At 37.5% G+C, this 19273-nt stretch overlaps 1 protein-coding gene across 3 annotated transcripts in view; it reads left to right on the plus strand.

The window, feature by feature from the left end:
- Positions 1 to 19273, plus strand: part of TNIK (TRAF2 and NCK interacting kinase) — a 368490-nt gene that overhangs the window by 234968 nt on the left and 114249 nt on the right. For all 3 annotated transcript variants that reach the window (XM_079155119.1, XM_079155118.1, XM_079155117.1), the window contains exon 5: positions 15917 to 16027. In XM_079155119.1, coding sequence (XP_079011245.1) covers positions 15917 to 16027 — 111 coding nt within the window. The remainder of the gene's footprint in view (positions 1 to 15916; positions 16028 to 19273) is intronic.

The following is a 19273-nucleotide window of genomic DNA, read 5'->3' on the forward strand; positions in this document are numbered from 1 at the left end:
AGAACATTCAGAGCTGAATAGTCAATTTCTTCATCCTCATTAGTAGACTTAAGTAGCTTCAAATTTGAAACTGTTAGCCCCATGGTTTCCATAACATTGTAGGGTTTCTCCCATTTTCTTGAACCCTACTTCATCATTTCAATATCTTTAAATCCTCTATCCCTCAATAGAGACCATCCCCAATGCTGATTGTTAATTCCTGGAGTTTTTTTTACCCCCACTTATCAATAGTCCTTTATTACATTTAATTATATTTTAGGTACCATGCTATTTGCTGTTTATGAATTACATAATTTATTTCACTTAATTGAGGTAAATAGTATTCTCATTTCTTGGATGACAAAATTATAGTTTATGGGGAAGATAAACTGTTTTGAGTCTGTGTAGTTAGCAGTGGAGAAGCTTGGCTCTAGCTATGGAATTTTTTGTCCTATCTATCACTAATGTGTGTGGATAATTCTGAAATATAAATTACAATTTGATAAGTAAAATATTTAACACAGTGCCTGACCCCACTGTAGGGATTCTGCAAATGTTTCCCTCCTCCTGCATCCCCAATTCGCTTAGCTATGTATACCCTAGTCCTGTGTCTTTGAGAGTCTCCAAAAGAGAGCTCTGATTGACAGACCCATTAATAAGAATTTCAGCGTGTTTGGTACCAGAACCACCACTTCTTGTTGTTGCTCCACCACAGTCCACACTGCCTTCTTCTCACCCTCCTCAGTTCTGTCACAGGAAGTATTATTCATTAGTCCTTCAGGAGACTTGAAAAGCCGTCTTAGTTTGACCTTCCTTTTCAATTTTATAATCACCCTTCTAGTAGGGGAACTTTCGGTGGAAGCCTAGACTGTGCAGTAGCCTTCTACTTGATCTTCTCTGTTTCTTAAACTTCAGTTCATCTCACATGATGCTATGGATTAGTGACTCTAAAACACCCTTTTAAACACTTACTGTCTTGCTCATCTTCCAGAAGTCTTGGTATGAATCTAATACACAGAATTCATTGAATCATCATGTGCCTACTAAGAACCCATGCTAAACTATGTGGATCTAGTGATTACTATTTCATGGATAATTCTTAAAGAGCTCAGACTTGGATTGAAGCTACCTATGACATTTGCAATCTAGCTGAGAAGACAATACATGCAGTGAATGTAATTGGAAACCAAAAAAATTTAATAATGATAATAATGTAACAGCTGAAAAACTACCAAGATTTTCATGCCATGTGGTATTGAATACTTCATCTTTGGAAGTGAAAAGAGCTGCTGGGACTTTTTTTTTTTCCCTGAAAGATTCATCTTCAAATTTAAAATTAAAAAAAAAAAAAAGAAAAGAAACAATCACTTTGGGATAAACACATCCATTTTGTGTAATCACTGATTGTATAAACTATTTTATGTGATTTCTGAAAAAGTTACATTAGATTTTAATTATGCCTTTAAATGTACGTAGATATGAATGTGAAGATTAAAAATGTAAAAGTAGTAGGAGAAAATAAATTTTAAATTTATAAAAATGAATTTCTAAAGGGAGATTGATGACAACAAAGGAAAAGAATTTTAATGGATTTGACTATATGAATTTTTAAAAATTTCCCATTACCTGAAAGTAAAGATGCAAATAATTAATTTCGGAAAAGTATTTATTTCAAATACAATGAGCAAAGAATTTAATAACTTCCAGAGATGAAGAATTTTTGTAAACCAAAAGAAAAAATAGGAAACTACTAAGAGAATGATTGAATTAAGGACAAGATAACTAAAACAGGAAGAAATGTCAATTACCAAAATATGTGTTTTTTTAAATGTTACCATTACTAATAACATAAGTGTAATGGAAAATAAAAGTTGCTAGCCATTTCTTACCTAGTATATTGGCAATTATTTTTAAATGAACACATATACACACTGCTTATGGGCATAGATATTGGTGCAACCTAACTCAAATGCAATTGGAGTATACACAGATGCACAACATGTACATGCACATACGTATGTGCACAGACATGCAGATATATAGACGTAAAGATGTCTTCAAAGAAGGTGCCTCACTTTTGAACCAGTATTTCCGCATGCAAAAATGCATCCTAAGTAAATATCTGGGCAACTAAACGAACATAAATGGACAAGTTAACCAGTAGGAAATCATATAAGAAACATGATGGAATTAATTGATACAGATCTATATTTATAAATGGATGATCATTAACAATTATAGTGGGATTTTAAAAGCCTTTTTGAGAGGTCATAATTAGTTACGTTGTCTTCACATTTTCTAAAAAACAAAAGGAAAAAGAAAATACAATATTGACATAGTTGGGATGTCTGAAATAATACTAATGGTGTTGAAAATATTTACTTCTGGAGAATAACTTTAGTAATTTAATTTTAAAACATTTTCTCTTCTTGTCTGCTTTTTTTCCTGGTCTTTCTCATGAATTAGAGTATCTGAACCACTTCTGCTGCTCTTATTTTTTTTTTTTTTTCCTTCTTGCTTCCTGTTGGGCTGTCCTCACTCCTCATAATGACAGTTAGATCTCTCTGAGGACATGGATTGTGCCTTTTGCATCTTATCATCCTGCTCAGCACTTGGAAGTATGGGGCAATATGATATTGAAGGAATCATTGATTTGTTCATGACAGTGATATTGCTGCTACAAGTACTTTCAAGAACAGGTTTCCTGAGGCCTACAGGTTCAACAGGATATAACGAGGTGGCACTAGTTGGAATGTCTGTGTTCCCAAAGGACATATGCATTGTCAAGACTCCACCTGCTTAGCAGTAACCTCATATTGCCATGAGCTGAAGAAGATGACACATAGAAAATGATAGTTATTTTCCCCTAATTCATTGCTGCACCATGGGACCCCTTATGCTTCCTCCTAATCAGCAGCCCAAGGGAAACCACTATCTTGAGGGTTTTTTGTTGTTGTTGTTGTTGTTGCTTACAGTGCTGAGGTTCTAAGGAACCCAGGGCCTCCCACACGCTAGGCAAATGCTCTACCACTGAGGTACACCCCGGTCCCTATCCTGCCCTGCCGCTGGTGTTACTGAGATATAATTGACAAAAATTGCATAACATTGGTGAGGCTGTTGAGGAAAGGGAACCCTTGCATACTGCTGGTGTGAATATAAATTAGTATAGTCATTATGGAAAACATGGCGCCTCAAAATACTGGCAATCCCTCCATATATGGTGGTCCCTCAAAATATTAGAAATAGAACTACCAGATCATCTAGCAGTTCCACTTCTGGTTATATCCAAGAGAAGCGAAATCAATGTGTCTAAGAGACATCTGCACTCCCATGTTCATTGCAGCATTATGCACAACCGACAGGGAATGATAGCTATTTTCATGCCATCTGTGGAAAGGGTTTTCATATGGTCAGGAATTGTAGTTCCAAATTGAAAAAATACAGAAAACAAAAAACAGTGCTTTGGGACCATCTTCCATCTTATCACCTGAGGCAGTGCAGCTGTTTCTAGATGAGTCACATCTAACCATTAATTCTATTCCTTTTGTGAGATGGGCCAAGTAGGATAGTTGATTTTCTTGGATATAAATGTTTATTTGCAATATTTTGGTTGAGAGAAGGAAAGGGGTCATCAAGCAGGGTGGAACTCATTTTCTCCATTTTCCTAATCTTGAAATTTTTAAAAACTGGCAGGAAATTTGGTTGTAATTCTTTCTCTGGTTTTCGGTGAAGTTAGTTGATTTTATAGGACCTCAAAGCTCACTAATGTATGATGAAGGACCAGACTGCAGATATCCTAAAATGTGACAAGTTAGCTTGATCTGAAATTATACGAAAGACAATGGGAGGCTTTAATATTTTTTTTAAATGAGCAAAATCTTCAGTCCATTTTCATGTTGGCCTTTGGAGAAAGTAGTGAGCCTGTTTTCATCTGCATGGGGTTAATGGGAGGTTGAGAGATGTTATTTCCTGAAAATGAGTCTCAACCTGCCAGTTCTCACCTTGGTCAATTGCTCCTCCCATAGAGATGGTTGTGGTTGCTGGGCACTAAGAGGCTGGAGGTGTATATGTTCATTTATTTATTCACCAGTCATTCATTTGTTTGTCACTGGTGCAAGGTACTCTTCTAGGCACTCAGGATACATTAGCAAACAGATTGGTTAAAGTCCCTAGTTTAATGCCACTTATGTTCTTGCTGCAGACCACAGACAATAAATATGATGAGTGAGAAAATTATAGAGAATGCTGGAAGCTGGTGAGCACCTGTCATAACAGGGAGGTGTTGATGGGAAGTACAGTAAGGGATGCAGAGTGCCCTGAAGGTTTATGCCCCCACATTCATATGTTGAAATCAGAACCCCAGCGTGATGTATTCAGAGGATGGGCTTGTTGGCAATGCTGGGGATGGAACCTAGGGACTCATGCCTGCCAGGCAAGGTCTTCACCACTGCTCTGCTCCTCCAGCATGTGAGGGGGTAAAGCTTTGGGCAAGTGATTGGGTCATGAAGGTGGACCCCTCATGAGTGGAATTAGTGCCCTTAGGAGAGGGACCCAGAGAGCTTTCATGCTTTCCTTTCAAGAAGTCTGTGATCTGCAACTAGAAGAAGGCCTTCACCAGAACCTCACCATGCTGCAATCCTGATCTAGGACCTCCAGCCTCCAGAACTGCGAGAAGCAAGTTTCTTTTGTTTATAAGCCACCTGCTTATCAATGTACCAGGTGCTCTGGTTTTTTGATATAGCAACCTGAACGGAGTAAGTGGCAGTGGTGCATAGAGAGGTCAGGGTGAGCCCTGTTGCAGTTCACTTGAGGAAGGGCATTCCTGCTGCTTTCTGGGAATAATGAGGCCACTGCTGAGACTGAGTGAGTGGAAGGGAGAGATGTGGGACAGAAACCTGGGGCTAGATTATGCCGGGCCATACAAGGACACTGGAAAGATCTCAGCTTTTACTCTCTATGAAGCAGGGGAGCCCTTGGAAGGCTTTAAAGGTGAACTGATGGGATCTGACCCACAAAATGAAGGGAGATTTTGGTTGCTGGGTTGTGAACAGGCTGAATGGGGGCAAGGGTAGAAGCAAAGAGACCAGTGTGGAGACTGAGTAAGCTAATCCTCTTCCTCAACTTGGTAAAGGGAGACCTACAAGTAGCGAGCACTTCTGAACTGGACCACGTGGGGAGAAGTCCTGCTTTCACATCTGTTTTCCCAACCTGTAATTAAACCCAGGTGTCACCATGTGACACTTTTAAACCCCACATTCTGCTGGTTTGGAAGACAGAGGGCCTAGCACTTGTCAGACTCAGGATCATGCAAATGACTGTTGTGACCATCTCTGTTAGCAATTGTCCAGTAGTTCTGTATCACTGAGGATGAGATAAAAGCTAGGAAAGCCCTCACAGGGACAAGAAAATCCTTTCTTTTCCTGGTTGCACTTCTGTGTGATAACAGACGAAGGAAGAATTTTGAAATCACAAAGGCAGTATAGAAACATAATAGGAAATTGATATTAGCTTATAATATTGGTGGAAATTTGACTACAAAATATAATAGTGTGCATTATTACAAGTCAGAACTCACTGAATTTGGGTCTTTTGCTACTGTGTACAGTGATAAGTAATATTTGTCACCTTCTTATCAATGTGCCAATGGCTATGTTTGCTAACATTGTCATATTATTTCATTAGATCTTTATAGCCGCTGTACAAGTGGGTGATTATTATCTCCACTTTACAAATGAAGAAATGAGGCCCAGAGAAGTTAGGAACATTGGCCAAGCAAAGAACTTGTCAAGGATGGAGCCAGTGTGCAGCTAACCCTAGGCTGTCTGATGCCAGAATCAAGCCCTTAGACCCTACATGTTTCTCTTTTCAGTCATGAAAGATGGTTTTGATATCAGAGATTGGAGTTCCACATGGGATTGAAGCTTTTTGTATAAATAAACTTGTTTTAACTTCACTCTTAATCTTCATTCCTCAATTTCCCTGCCTTTCAAAGAGGGTAGTAGGATCTATTAGCTGCTACTAATAAAACTGCTATATAATCTAAGAAATACATTTTGAGAATTACATTAAACCTTTTGGGAATCTTTCATCAAATAATTGCAAAGGTCACAGTTAGTTGACTCTTTGGACTCTTGGCATTTTGTTAGGATTATACTGATGTAAAAATATTATTATGGATCATATAGAGACATAGTTTATGCTACCAAGAACTGCACTCTCTAACATTTATTTCCTGTGTTCAGTCTATATGAAATACTCCCCAAATATTTCTTTGGCTGTGACCAGGGGACAGAGGTTTACAATATTTCCCCAGACAATATATGTGCTGTTCCAGGGTGTCTGATTGAAATATAATCGGTGTGAATTCTATCAGTCTCATTGTGGAGATAAACTCTTGTTTAGTACCACTCTTTGTAGAAACACAACTACTTCTGATAATGGCCAAGTGATTCTCCTTTATCAACTGCTCCGGGCCTGATCCGGAAATCAAAAAAGGGAGCTCTTTCAATAAAGATTCTGATCTCTGGGAAACAAGTCGAACTCTGACATACAACATTACCATCTCATTCTGCAGGGCAGAGAGGCTGTCCTGTTTTGCTGTATGCCGTCAGATAGCAGGAGTGAGAAGTACTATCCATTAAATGGACTAATTTCTCTACAATGTGAGCACAAAATCTCCCATATTTTGCCATCTCTTTTGATGCTACCATAATAATCACAGGCCAGAATATCTTAGAAATACATTTCTGATTAGCTTCCAAAATACACAGTGTTCAAGTAATATAGCAGATTGTTGTAATGTAATGGCTCAGTATGCCTTTAACTATATTGTAATGCTGCAGACTTGCAGAACTAGGAGTCAGGAAATTATATTGTATGCTTTTGAGGAATGTTCTAGTAGTTAACTGCAACCTGACCTGAGAATCCAGGGACCAGTATTCTAGCTTTGGTAGAGTCAAGTGTCTCTGGCATTTGATTTTTACCTTATAAAAATGATAATGGTGGACTAGGTCTGAGTTTGCAAACTGACAAGTACTGAAGCTAAATATGTTGAGTTTGGTTCACATAAGGTAGTAGCGTTTTAATTACGCCAACATTAGAAAAATTGAGCTGTTTCACACAAAAGTCTGGATTTCTTGAAAAGTTTGAAAAATCAAATGATCTAAAAATATTGGGCCTGAAATCCCAAATAGCAGCAATATGTTAGAACAGTCTGTCAGCTGTTGGGAGGACACATGCCACCTCTCTTTGTACCAGAGGCCCCATCACTCTCTTGTCTCCCATTGATAGTCAGTCTCATATGCTTGCATTACTTGTCCAGGCCCTGTGTAAGATCATCCAGAATAAGCCACCGAGATGAACTAAGAGGTGAACTCATGTCACGCCCAATGAGAGACCCTTTCTAGAATCTGCATTGCCATTGGCCATACTCCCCAAACTTAAATCTGTTATAGATTTAAATTGCTGTGGCATCTAGGCTTGGCAAAAACCATGCCTACTTCATTTTTGATTGTTTTAAGATTTAAATGTAAATTGCTACAGATAACACTATTAAAAATTCAGCCACCTGTGGCTGAGCCTTTGTATAGTTAAATTTTCTCTTAGTTCTATGTATCAGAAATGAAACTGTCTTCTTTTTATAATTGTTTTAATCAGTAATCTTCTCTTTTATGAGTGAAAAACTCCTTTCATAGGTAGGAGCTAGATCACTCATCTGGAGAAGTGTTTGAATCTCATTATTTGTGAGGAGAAGATTTTTAAAGGTTGAATTTGGTCAATAGAGGAGTGCCTGAAGTGGTAGGGAGAATAATAATAAACAATCTGCCAGGTGTCACAATCACCCCACTGTGTGACTTACAGAGAAAGAATATAAGATGCTCAGATAGCAACACAGATCTTAAACCACACCTAAATTAATGGATGATTTTTTGACAAGAATGTGAAACCAATTTCTATTTCTACCCCAAAGAAGAATTGTGTTTAAACTGTTTTTTATCTTAGCAGAAGGACTTTATGTATGTCTAAAGTTACTTTGCAAACCTTCTGGTTTCTTTTTTAGGTTCATTTTGAGCCTGTGTTCCTATTTATACTGAGCACACCTCAAAAGTATTCACTACCAACATGCTTGTTCCTAAATGCTCTAAGGCTAGTATTTCTCTTTTCCTTTTTTTCTTTTTTTAAGTTCCAGGAATTGAACCCAGGGGTGCTCAACCACTGAGCTACATCCCCAGCTCTTTTTTTTATATACATATATTTTTAGATGTTGATAGACCTTTATTTTTATTCATTTATTTATATGTGGTGCTGAGAATCGAATCCAGGGCCTCACACGTGCTAGGCAAGTGCTCTACCACTGAGCCACAACCCCAGCCCGCCCAGCTCTTTTTATTTTGAGACAAAGTCTCACTAAGTTGCTTGAGGCCTCATTAAGTTGCTGAGGCTGGTTTTGAACTTGCAATCCTCCTAACTCGGTCTCCCGAGTCTCTGGGATTATAGGAGGTGTGTGCCACCACGCCTGGCTTCTCTTTTTTCTATTTTTAACCTGTCTGAAAACTTGCTCCTTCATTCTCATCCCAAATTCTTCTATTTGGATGTAACATTCTGAGATGCGGAGTTGTACTATTTCTTACTTCCTTAAGGTTAGTTTCTACAATTGGGTCTGTGGACAGAATGGACATTAATGAATTACCCCTACTAAGAACAATTCTGCAGAAGATCTTGCATGTCTACTGTGAAATTTGAGTCTGAGCATAGCTAATTTCTCCAGTGTTTCCTTGAATGCTCTCATGCTGAGTCTGAGCTGTCTGTCTGCTCAGACATGGGCGACTGTTGAGCATGTGTGGGAGGCTGCCCTTTGGGCGGGCTTCTGGTTGCTAAAAATACCAGTAGCCTCAGTATATTCAAAGTGCCTTTGTCATTCTCAAAGTATAAAGTTGTTCATTGTCCAGAAGACTTATTGACCAAGTTTGAGACACTTCCCAACCTTGGAACTCATTTTCTTATATTTGGAAAACTTAGAATTTGTACTTCAAGCATTCTCTTTTCAAGTCTAAATATAAAATACAGGAACCAAAAGAGCCCCCTCCATACATGCTAATTTAAAAATGAATGCAAAAGGCTGTTGAAGTTACTTTTCAAATTTGAAATGCTGAACAGTTTTACTTTACTTCAGTCAGTCAGTTGAATGATAAATGTATTCATATATATACCAACTAATTTTTGATTTGTATTTTGTGTTTCTTTGTTCACATCTTTTATATTGTGAGATTTAGACAACTTTTGGTGAATGAAGTAGCTCTTCTCTAACAAAGTTACAGAATGTGGGTTTGGTTTACACCTTCATAAGTCATGCAGATGAGATCCATGGCTGTTTCCAACCACACAAGATAAAAAAATATCTTGTGCCTCACTTCTGTTTCTGGACTTTCAAGATCAATACCCTAATCATTTTGCAGAGTTGTGAATCCTTGGAAATGTCTTTCCTATCCTTTTTTTTTTTTCTAATGGCACCAGGGATTAAACTCAGGGACATTTAACCACTGAGTCACATTCCCAGCCCTTTTTATTTTTTTAATTTGAGGTGGAGTTTCACTAAGTTGCTGAGTCTGGCCTTGAATATGTGATCATCCTGAACCACTGGGATTACAGGTGTGCACCACACATTTTCCCATCCTTTCTCAGGGTGTCTCTTCACCTGCTTGGTTCATTTTAGAAAGCCCTTCATCTGCCTTCTCCTCTTCCTCACTTCTTGCTGCTATCTCTCCTTTTACTATTAAAAAGAAGGGATCTTTATTAGTCATTTATTCTGTGGGCGACTGACTAGTGACATGGGACGGGTAATGAGTTCCTGTTGCTGTATTCTGGGTTAGTACATGCTGTTTTAAAATACTATCTTAAGGTCTTGTTTTTCGTTCAGGAACTAAAAACCAATTAACTAGAAAGTGAGTGAATCCGTTAGGGACCTCAGAAATCACCCTGCTTTCTGAGAATTAACCTTTTTAAGTTTTTTCAGAGGTTTCCGGGGTTGGAAAGGGAAGGCTAGAAATGACCTCATCTGGTGGTTCTGTTCCGCAGGCTCTTGTCTGTGCCTCGGGAGGAGGTGCGTTCAGGCCTGACCTGGTGCTTCTGAAACTCCTCTGGGATCAGCTGAGCCTGGAGCCCCCTCATCAAGTGTTGTCCCGGGTGTAGGGGCACACAGGAGGGCATAATAAGTGCCTCCCAACCTCTGAGAGAAAATCTCACACTTGCCAGAAATATAAGACAGTTGACAAAAATATGTAACAACCAACCATGAAAATTGTGAAATATGTCAAAACTCTATTTCAAAAATTTAGTCTCTTTTTATTTATATAGGAATAACTATTCCTGTCCAAGCCAGGCAGGAATCCTCGTTTCTGGTGATTTGCTGCTGCTTCACTGTGCTCTGTTTAGCCCACATCCTCCAGGCCAGACCCAGCATGCCTGAGCATGTTTCTCTCCCACCTTCAACTTTACCTTCCTTCTTTCCCAATCCCAATGGCACCCGTTTGTTTCTGACCAATTATTTATGTAGGTGGTATGGAATGAGAGTTTCAAATGTAAGAGTATCTTCATCTCTCCTTCTCCAACTTCCATCACCACCACCTCCCAAAGAGAAAGATCCACTGTCGTGGGATACACCACTGTGTCTTCTTGCTGGGATACAAACTTTTAAAACAATGACATGTGTCCTTAGTACTCTTTTCTTAATGGAAGTTTTGGGAACATATGTGCCTGACACGCTTTCAGCATCTTTCACTCTGTCCTCACCAGTCCAAATAAAGTGGGCCTCAAGGACCTATTGATGTTACCCTCCAAGTCAGAAACTCCTCCTTATTGCTTTTTTTTTTTCTTGGTGTGTGTGTGGGGGTGTTCAGGGGGATTACCGGGGATTGAACTCAGGGATACTTGACCACTGAGCCATATCCCTAGCCCTATTTTCTATTTTATTTAGAGAGAGGGTCTCACTGAGTGGCTTAGTGTCTCACCATTGCTGAGGCTGGCTTTGAACTTGTGATCCTCCTGCCTTAGCCTCCTGAGCCATTGGGATTACAGCCATGCGCCACCGTGCTTGGCCCTTATTGACTTTTATAATGCAAACAAAAGAAAAAATGAAAAAATAATCGATATATTTTGAGATTTCTGGCCAAGAGAAATATTATATTGATAGACTCAAGGAATTTTCACATCAAACTTATAAAGGTGATGCTTTTATTTTGTATTTTAGCATAACGGTGATGCTCAGAAGGGATGTTTCTGAGCCCAGGGTGGTTAGGGAACCTGCCCCAAATCACAAAGCTGATAATTTAGGAAATAGATGTATTAACACTGTGCTAGTTGCTTAATGATTATATAGTATAATGCTGTAGACCGTAACTAATGTCTACTTCTAAATAAAGGAAGGAATTGAGAGAAGGAGAATAGCAAGACAACAGTTTGGTTAATGACTAAGTTGTAAATCATTTCACCCAGTGCTTGGCACATGGTAAATTCTCATCAAATGTTAACAAGTATTTTTGTTCCAGCATCAACTCTTTGAGAACTTTCTTTCAGGAAAATATTAATGATCCATCATGTCTTCCTTGTGAGATGTGAAGTTATTGACTTTTCACTGCTGGGCTTGGCGTGTTGAGCCCTGTCTCTGTTTATTAATGTGATGAGGTTGCTTGTGGGGAGGGAGGGTCCCCACTGTGTGGTGGTGGTAATTATCAGTATTGCTGTGTGGCTGCAGGAACCCATTGCTACCAAGTGCTGGTTTCTTTCTTTCTTTAAAAAAAAAAAAAAAAAATCCCATTACATAATTTAACAATCATTTTGTTCCACCGTGAGATGAAAAGAATTCGGCAGCCTTCAGCTGGAGCTGAATGGAGAACCAAATTACAGAAATCACTGACATTAGTGCCTGGCTGGAGTAGGATTGTTTCCTACTGAAGATTTGAAAGTATTTTGTCCAATCTAATTTTGAAAGACTGGAGTCTTTGGGCTTCCACTGCTTCCTTGGGAACCACAATTATGTGGCCTAATGCAGCTCAGTGCTAGGACAGTTTCTCCAGCTGATCCAGGAGCAGCGGACACATTCATAAAAGATCTGGTCACTTTGTTTTTCAGAATGGGATTTCAAGAAAAGGCACAAGTGTGTTTTCTTCACTTGAGAAAATATTTCCATTCCACACAAGGATATTTCTTTGGTCCATTCTGTTGGCATTGAACTATGGGCAGCTACATAATGGTTTTTCTTTAACTTGGTATTAGGAAGATCCCCCAAAATCACACATCTAGAGCAGTATGATTAACACTTCAAACAGTGGCTAATCCCACTCCATTGACAAGCCCATCAGTTTTTCCCCTTCTAGGATTATTTTGAAACATATTTATAAATTTAAAAAAAATTCTGATAAAATACACATAATACCATATTTACCTAAATTTTAATCATGTGTATGTGTGTGTTGCTGGGGATTGAACCCAGGGCCTTGTGCATGTGAGGCAAGCACTCTACCAACTGAGCTATATCCCCAGCCCTAAATTTTAGTCATTTTAAAATGTATAATTTAGTGGCATTCAGTACATTCACAATGTTGAATAATTTGTCACTATCTGGTTCCAGAGTTTTCCATCTACCCAAAAGAAAATTGTTGTCATTAAGCAGTCATTCCTGCTTGCCCTGCCCAATCCCTAGAGACCACTAATCTGCTTTCTCTCTGCATGGATATGCCTGTTTGGAATATTTCATATAAGTGGAATCATACATATAAGGCCTTTTAGAAAAAAGACTGCATTCAATTAGCATAATGTTTTCTTGATTCATCCATGGTGTATCCTACATTGATACTTCACCCATTGCATGGATATACCAATTTTTGTTTGTCCATCTGTTAATGGATATTAATGGATATTTTGGTTATTTCCATCTTTTGTCTATCGTGAATAGCACTGCTTCGAATGTTCTTCAGGGTTTTGTTTTTTTGGGAACATCTGCTTTCAGTGTTTTGGGTATACATCTAAAACTGGATTTCCTGAGTTCTCTAACATTTCTGTGTTCAACTCACTGAGGATCTCATGAACTCTTGGCCACAGTGTCTGCACCATTTTACACTGCTTTCAGCAATGTATGAGGATTCCAATTTCTCTACATTTTTTTAAAATTGTAGTCATCCTCATGGGTCTAAAGTGACACTTCATCATGGTTTCAATGTGTATTTTCCTTACGACTAATGTTGAACAGCTTTTCATGTGATTATTATTAGCCATTTTTTAGTTATCTTTCTTTGGAGAGATGTCTATTTAAGTCTTCTGCCCATTTTTAAATTGAATTTCCTACTTTCTCATTGTTGAGTTGTAAAAGTTCTTTATGTATTCTGAATACTAGGCCCTTATCGGATAAATGATTTGTTAATATATTTATATTCTGTGGGTTATCCCTTCACTTTCTTAATAAAGTATCCTTTAATGCCCAAAATTGATAATTTTGATGAAATCAATCCTATTTTTCTTTTGTTACTAGTGAATCTATTGCCATATCTAAGAAACCATTGAAGGGTTTCAAGAAAATTCATTGAAAGGATTCAAGAAGAAAGGTCATGAAGATTTATCCCTGTGATTTTTTTTCTCTTAAAAGTTTAATAGTTTTAGCTCTTACATTTAGGTCTCCAGTGCCAAAAACAAACAAACAGAATTTAGGTCTTTGACCCATTTTGAGTTTAATTTTTTTGCATATGGTAGAAGGTAATGGCCTGAAATCATTGTTCTGCATGTGAAATCCAGATGTCGCACCATCATTACTTCTATCCACTAATATTTCTGCATATTTCTTTAAAAGGTAAGAACATTTTTTACTAACAACAGAACCATTATCACACTTTTAAAAATACTAATCTTATTTCCTTAGCATTATCAAATATCTAAGTCTGTACTCAAAGCAGTAATAATCTCAGACATGTTTTTAGCTCTTTTTAGAAATCAGTGCCCAAATAAGATGTATCCATTGCAATTTGTTGATTTAAAAACCATTTTATATCTACAAGTTTCCCTTCCACCTCTCTTTTCTTTCCCTTTGCAACTCATTTGTCGAAGAAACAATTTGTCTAGACAGGTTTCCTAGTCTAGACTTAGCTGATTTCCTGTAAGTTGTGGGTGGATAGAACTAGAGGCCTGAGCAGGTTCAGGTTTTTGTTTTTGACAAGACTACCTCTTAGGTGATGCTTTGTTGTTCTATCAAGAAGCAAATCTTAGTTATTTCTTACTTATTAATGTTAGCAACAACTGATAATCACTACCTAAGTCTGTTAGTCCATTAAGAAGTACAAATAATGACATCGTAGTTCTATTATGTCCTCATCATTTGTTAGGTGGAATGCTTTCATGAGTAAAAGTTTTCCATGTTTTATTATTTAACTATCCAGTGGTAAAATTAGTATAAGAAATACCGAATAAACCTGAGTCCCCACCCCTTAACAAGTTCTCAAAATAATAAGTTGGTTTGTTATTTTCTTCTAATAGTGCCAGTTTTGTTCTTGAGAAAATGCTTTATTAATGCATTTAATTAAGCATATTTAATATGTTTCTAGACATGACCATTATTATTCTTGTCAATGCTATCCTATCTTTGGCCACTAGGAGTCTTCTCAAGTTGCTTCGTGTGTCCTTTTTGACCATGAACCTTTGGTCTTTGATATCTTCCTCGCTGTAACTTATGGAAAATTTCCAACTTATTCTGGTTGGAATGTCGTCTGTTGTAGCATTTCCCTGTAAAAGCCTCTTATAAACCTTGAAACTTCTGCTGGTCCTTTGGAGAAGATGGGAGGGCTTTATAAGGAACTCAGTCTTTTTGGAATCATAAGTCAGAACAGGCATTGGAAAACTCACTTATGAAATACATTTCATAACTTTTTATTGAGTTTCTATTAGGCACACAGACAAAAAGAAAACATGATTCCTTCCTGCAGATTTTTCACCCTGGTAGGTATCTTGTAGGTCCTAGAGACATAGTGCTGATATCAGACATACACATCTAGACAAAGCCAAAACCATCAATGTGATTTTATCATGTCTCTGTTTTAGTTCTGTCTTTGTTTTCATGTCAGGAATTGATTACTAATTATTCTAAATTTTTTATATAATTACAAAAAGTAATATAAATATCTAAGAAAATGACTGTTGAGAACTGCATTTGAAGAAGGAGAAAAATGGAAATGGGTGTTTCCTTTCTAAGCCTAGAAAATGGATGTGAAAGCACATAGATTCCTTTTCCTCTCCTAGGTTCTATTTTGCTGTTAAGTAAGGGCAATGTTTATTTTCTGCCTATTTTATAAAGTTGCTGAGTACTGTAATTGAGTTTATATTTATAGAGTGCTTGGAGCTTTTTGGATGAAAGGTGCTAAATTAGAGTTTATTGTTTATTGAATTTATTTGATGTGTCCATCCTCCTGGGAGCATTTACTGAAGTTAATTAAAAACAGATAGTCCCCACTCTGACAGCTTACAATGCCACTTACAAACCAATAACATAAACAGTGTGCACTTCTGTTGTCCTAACTTTGGACTGCCTGCAGAGCCATAGGTCTTCAGATGGGGAATGGTCCTGCTTTTGTAGGAAAGATGGTGTTCTGCTGGAGAGAAGCACAGATAATCTCAACCCATTCAGAGCCACCTACCTGATCCTGTTAAAAAAATAAAATAAAAACTTAGAATATGGAGATTTCCCTCAATTTCCAACTGTTAACTTATAGGTTGAAAATTTTAAAAACAATCTATCATTTTAGAATGAAATTAAGACAAACATTTATGTTTTAGCATCACATTTTCTTCGCAGGATTGGCATTCCCAAACAGCCAACTAGGACATCTCTGCTTTTTTAACCCCACCTGGTAGATGCTGTGAAGTATAACGATAACACTGGCTTGTTTGCTTCCTTTGCCAGTTGGTGATGGAGTTCTGTGGCGCTGGCTCTGTCACTGACCTGATCAAGAACACAAAAGGTAACACACTGAAAGAAGAGTGGATCGCATACATCTGCAGGGAGATCTTGCGGGTAGGTGACAAGTGGGGACCAAACTACTTACCAATGTCATCAAGCAGAATAGGATATATTGGGGGATGTTGGGCTTCGTTCTGGCCTTCTAGTGCGATTGGCCAGCCTGGCATCTCTGCCTCCCTCCTTAAAGATTATTCTACCTTCTGGTGGGGATGGTGGCTTGGCGTGCTGTTCTGCTCTGATGGGCCTGAGCCGTTCGGACAGGCCATGTGCACTGTCATTTGGCAGTTGAATTCAGCTGATTTCCCTTAACCAGGGATTCACTTTTCAATGATGTTTCTAATTAGAAATCTGATTTTTTATCATAAAGGTAGTGTATCTATAAAGATAGATTTAGGAAGTGGGTTGTTTTAAGATGGGGTTGTTTAAGATATCCATTTACACAAAGTGTTTAAGGATTATGTGATTTTAGTAATTTTTACATGAAAGCTAATTTAACTGATTTTACTTTTAAAAGAATCTTTGAGGACTAATTACCTAAAGCCATCAAAAGAGTTAGATAGGACTGTGCTTGTTAGACCAATTTTACCCACATCTCACAATCAGGCGGTAAAGAAAATCCTCTCATATTTACTGCACTCAGTTTGGGGAGAAGAAGGTAATTGGGCATATTGCAGTTCACTCAGAGTAGTTTAATTTTTCTCTTGCTACTAATATGGAGGTGATTATATGTCTACTGAGCATTCTTACTAGATTCGCCTGACGATCATCATTTATTTATAAGCTCACTCTTCTTAATTTTAAGGGAACAAAAGTTAAAATTGTTTTCAGTATGTGTCCAAGATATGCCTTTAGAGATAGATTATGCATTGCAGATGGATGAGCATTACAAAGGGAGGAAAATGTAAATAGATAATGACTGGGCCTTAAATGCAAACCAAATTAAGCAAAATACAAATAGAAATGAAATTTTAAAATGACTGCATTGACAATAGCATAAAAAATCAAGTATATAGAAATATGCAGAAAGAAGTGAATGACATCTACTCTAAAACCTACTGAATGATCCTGAGAGAGGTTTATAAAGATCTTAATAAATGGAGTTGTATGCCATTTAACATATCAGAGACTTGATATGATAAAGATGTCATTTCTTCCTGGTTTTATCTTGTTTTCTTTGAACTCCCAATTGAAATTTCTGTAGGTATGTTTGTGGACAGTGATGATTTGGGTTTTAGAAATTATATGGAAATATCACAGGCCCAGAAAAACCAAAGTAATCCTGAAGAAGAAAAACAAAGGTGGAGGACTTAGGCTCCCAGTTATCAGAATTTCTTATAAAACAACTAAGTAATTAAGACAAAGTGATATTGTTGTAGATAAGACAGTGGCCAAAGGCACAGAATCAAGGCTTCTTGAATAGCCAAACACGGTAGCACACGTTAGAATCCCAGCAACTCAGGAGGCTCAGGCAGGAGGATTGTAAGTTCAAGGTCAGCCTCAACAACTTAGCAAAACTGTGTCTCAAATTAAAAAATAAAGAGTTCTGGGGGTGTAGCTCAGTGGTTAAGCATCTCTGAGTTCAATCCCCAGTACCAAAAGGGAGAAGAAGAAGAAAATTCCTTGAATAGGCCCACATCACGTGAACACCATATTTATGGCAAGGCTAATGCTGCTATGGATAAAAAATAAATACTCTTATGAGCAAAAGTTGACAACTCATATGTAAACATAAGATTAACACCTGCTTTATACCATATTTAAAAGCTTATTCCAATAAATATAAAAGAGAAGGGTGAAAAAACTAAAGTTCTTATGAGAAAACATAGAATAATATACCTATAACTTGAGGTAGGTAAAAAGGTTTTTTTTATTTGTTGTTTTTACATATACATGACAGTAGGGTATATTTTGACATATTCATACAAGAAGTGCAACCCATTACAATTTCAATCCCATTCTTGTGATTGAACATGATGTGGAGTCACATGAGTCCTGTTTTCATATACGAGCATAGGAAAGTCATGTCCGATCCATTCCACTGCCTTTCCCATTCCGTCCCCCTCCCTTCCCTTCATTTCCCTTTGTCTAATCCAATGAACTTCTATACTTCTCCACCCTCCCTTGTAAAGATTTCTTTAAAAGAACACAAAATACAATTTGAGCCAAAACAACCTGCCTGTGTGCTGATCTCAGCTGACATTTGTCTGTGTTTTGATGTGCCATTAACTTAATTTGAATTCCTGACTTAAAACTCAGTCAGGGAAATCATGATGGATTATTTCATCCTGTGGACCACCCAGTGGGTGCCAGAAATCTATCAGGTTTCCAGTGCTGGTTCTCCCCATTTGCACTGCTGGGTATAAGGAATTATTCAATCTTTAGGGTTCTAAAAGCAGAAAGGAAGTTCATCCCATTCCTTGTTTTAAAATTTGTGAAAATAGTGATTTTCTTCTTTCCAATACCTTCTCCCAAATGATATCAGAATTTGACATCAGTTGACTCCCTGGAAAGAATATTTGATCACCTGGAAATGATCAGAAGAATTAGCGAGCTGACTTTCCCTATATCGTATGGATCCCATTCAGTACAGCCTTTGGCTCACTTGTATGCTCTGGTATCTGCTTCTGACCATTCTTAGGGTAAAGGAGGAAGGGGGATCCTCACTCCCTCTCCTAAGAATTTATGGGTTGTTCATAGGCTATAAAAACCAGGAATTAAAATCCATTTGATGCCTACCTTCAGAAAAACTGACTAGATAAGAAAGGTAATTTTTTACCAAGGCCAGTGCCTCAGACTGTCCTCCTGCATGGTTTATGTTTATTGATATCCTGAGTGTACCTGTGAATATTTTTTGGACATCTGTACTCTGGTGCTGAGTTTCTTCAACTAGGAAATTCAGATATTTTGTGTGTGTATGTGTGTGAACGCACGTACCTACACATCTTTTATACTATGATTTTGTTTTTGTGGAGAACAATTAAAAGAACAGAAAATCATAAATAATAAAATAAAGACACTTGGATACACAATACTTTGAATTAATAATGGTGACATAGCATGTCTTCTTTCAAGACTCTAATTTTAGATTCTTTTAGGTTATAATTTATCTGAAAAATATGTGACTAGCTTAGAGTAAATCTGTAGCTTATAGAACTCATAGCACAAATAAGCCAAAATCAGAGTAATTCATAGAAATATGGTACACGATAAGGTGTGGATGTCTGAGAATGATTGTCTCATATAATGAGCATGAAGTCACCCAAATCATAAAGCACTAAAAATGACAGTGATAAATGCCCT

The sequence above is a fragment of the Sciurus vulgaris genome (genome assembly GCF_902686455.1).
Source record: "Sciurus vulgaris genome assembly, chromosome: 10".
Taxonomy (NCBI): Eukaryota; Metazoa; Chordata; class Mammalia; order Rodentia; family Sciuridae; genus Sciurus; species Sciurus vulgaris.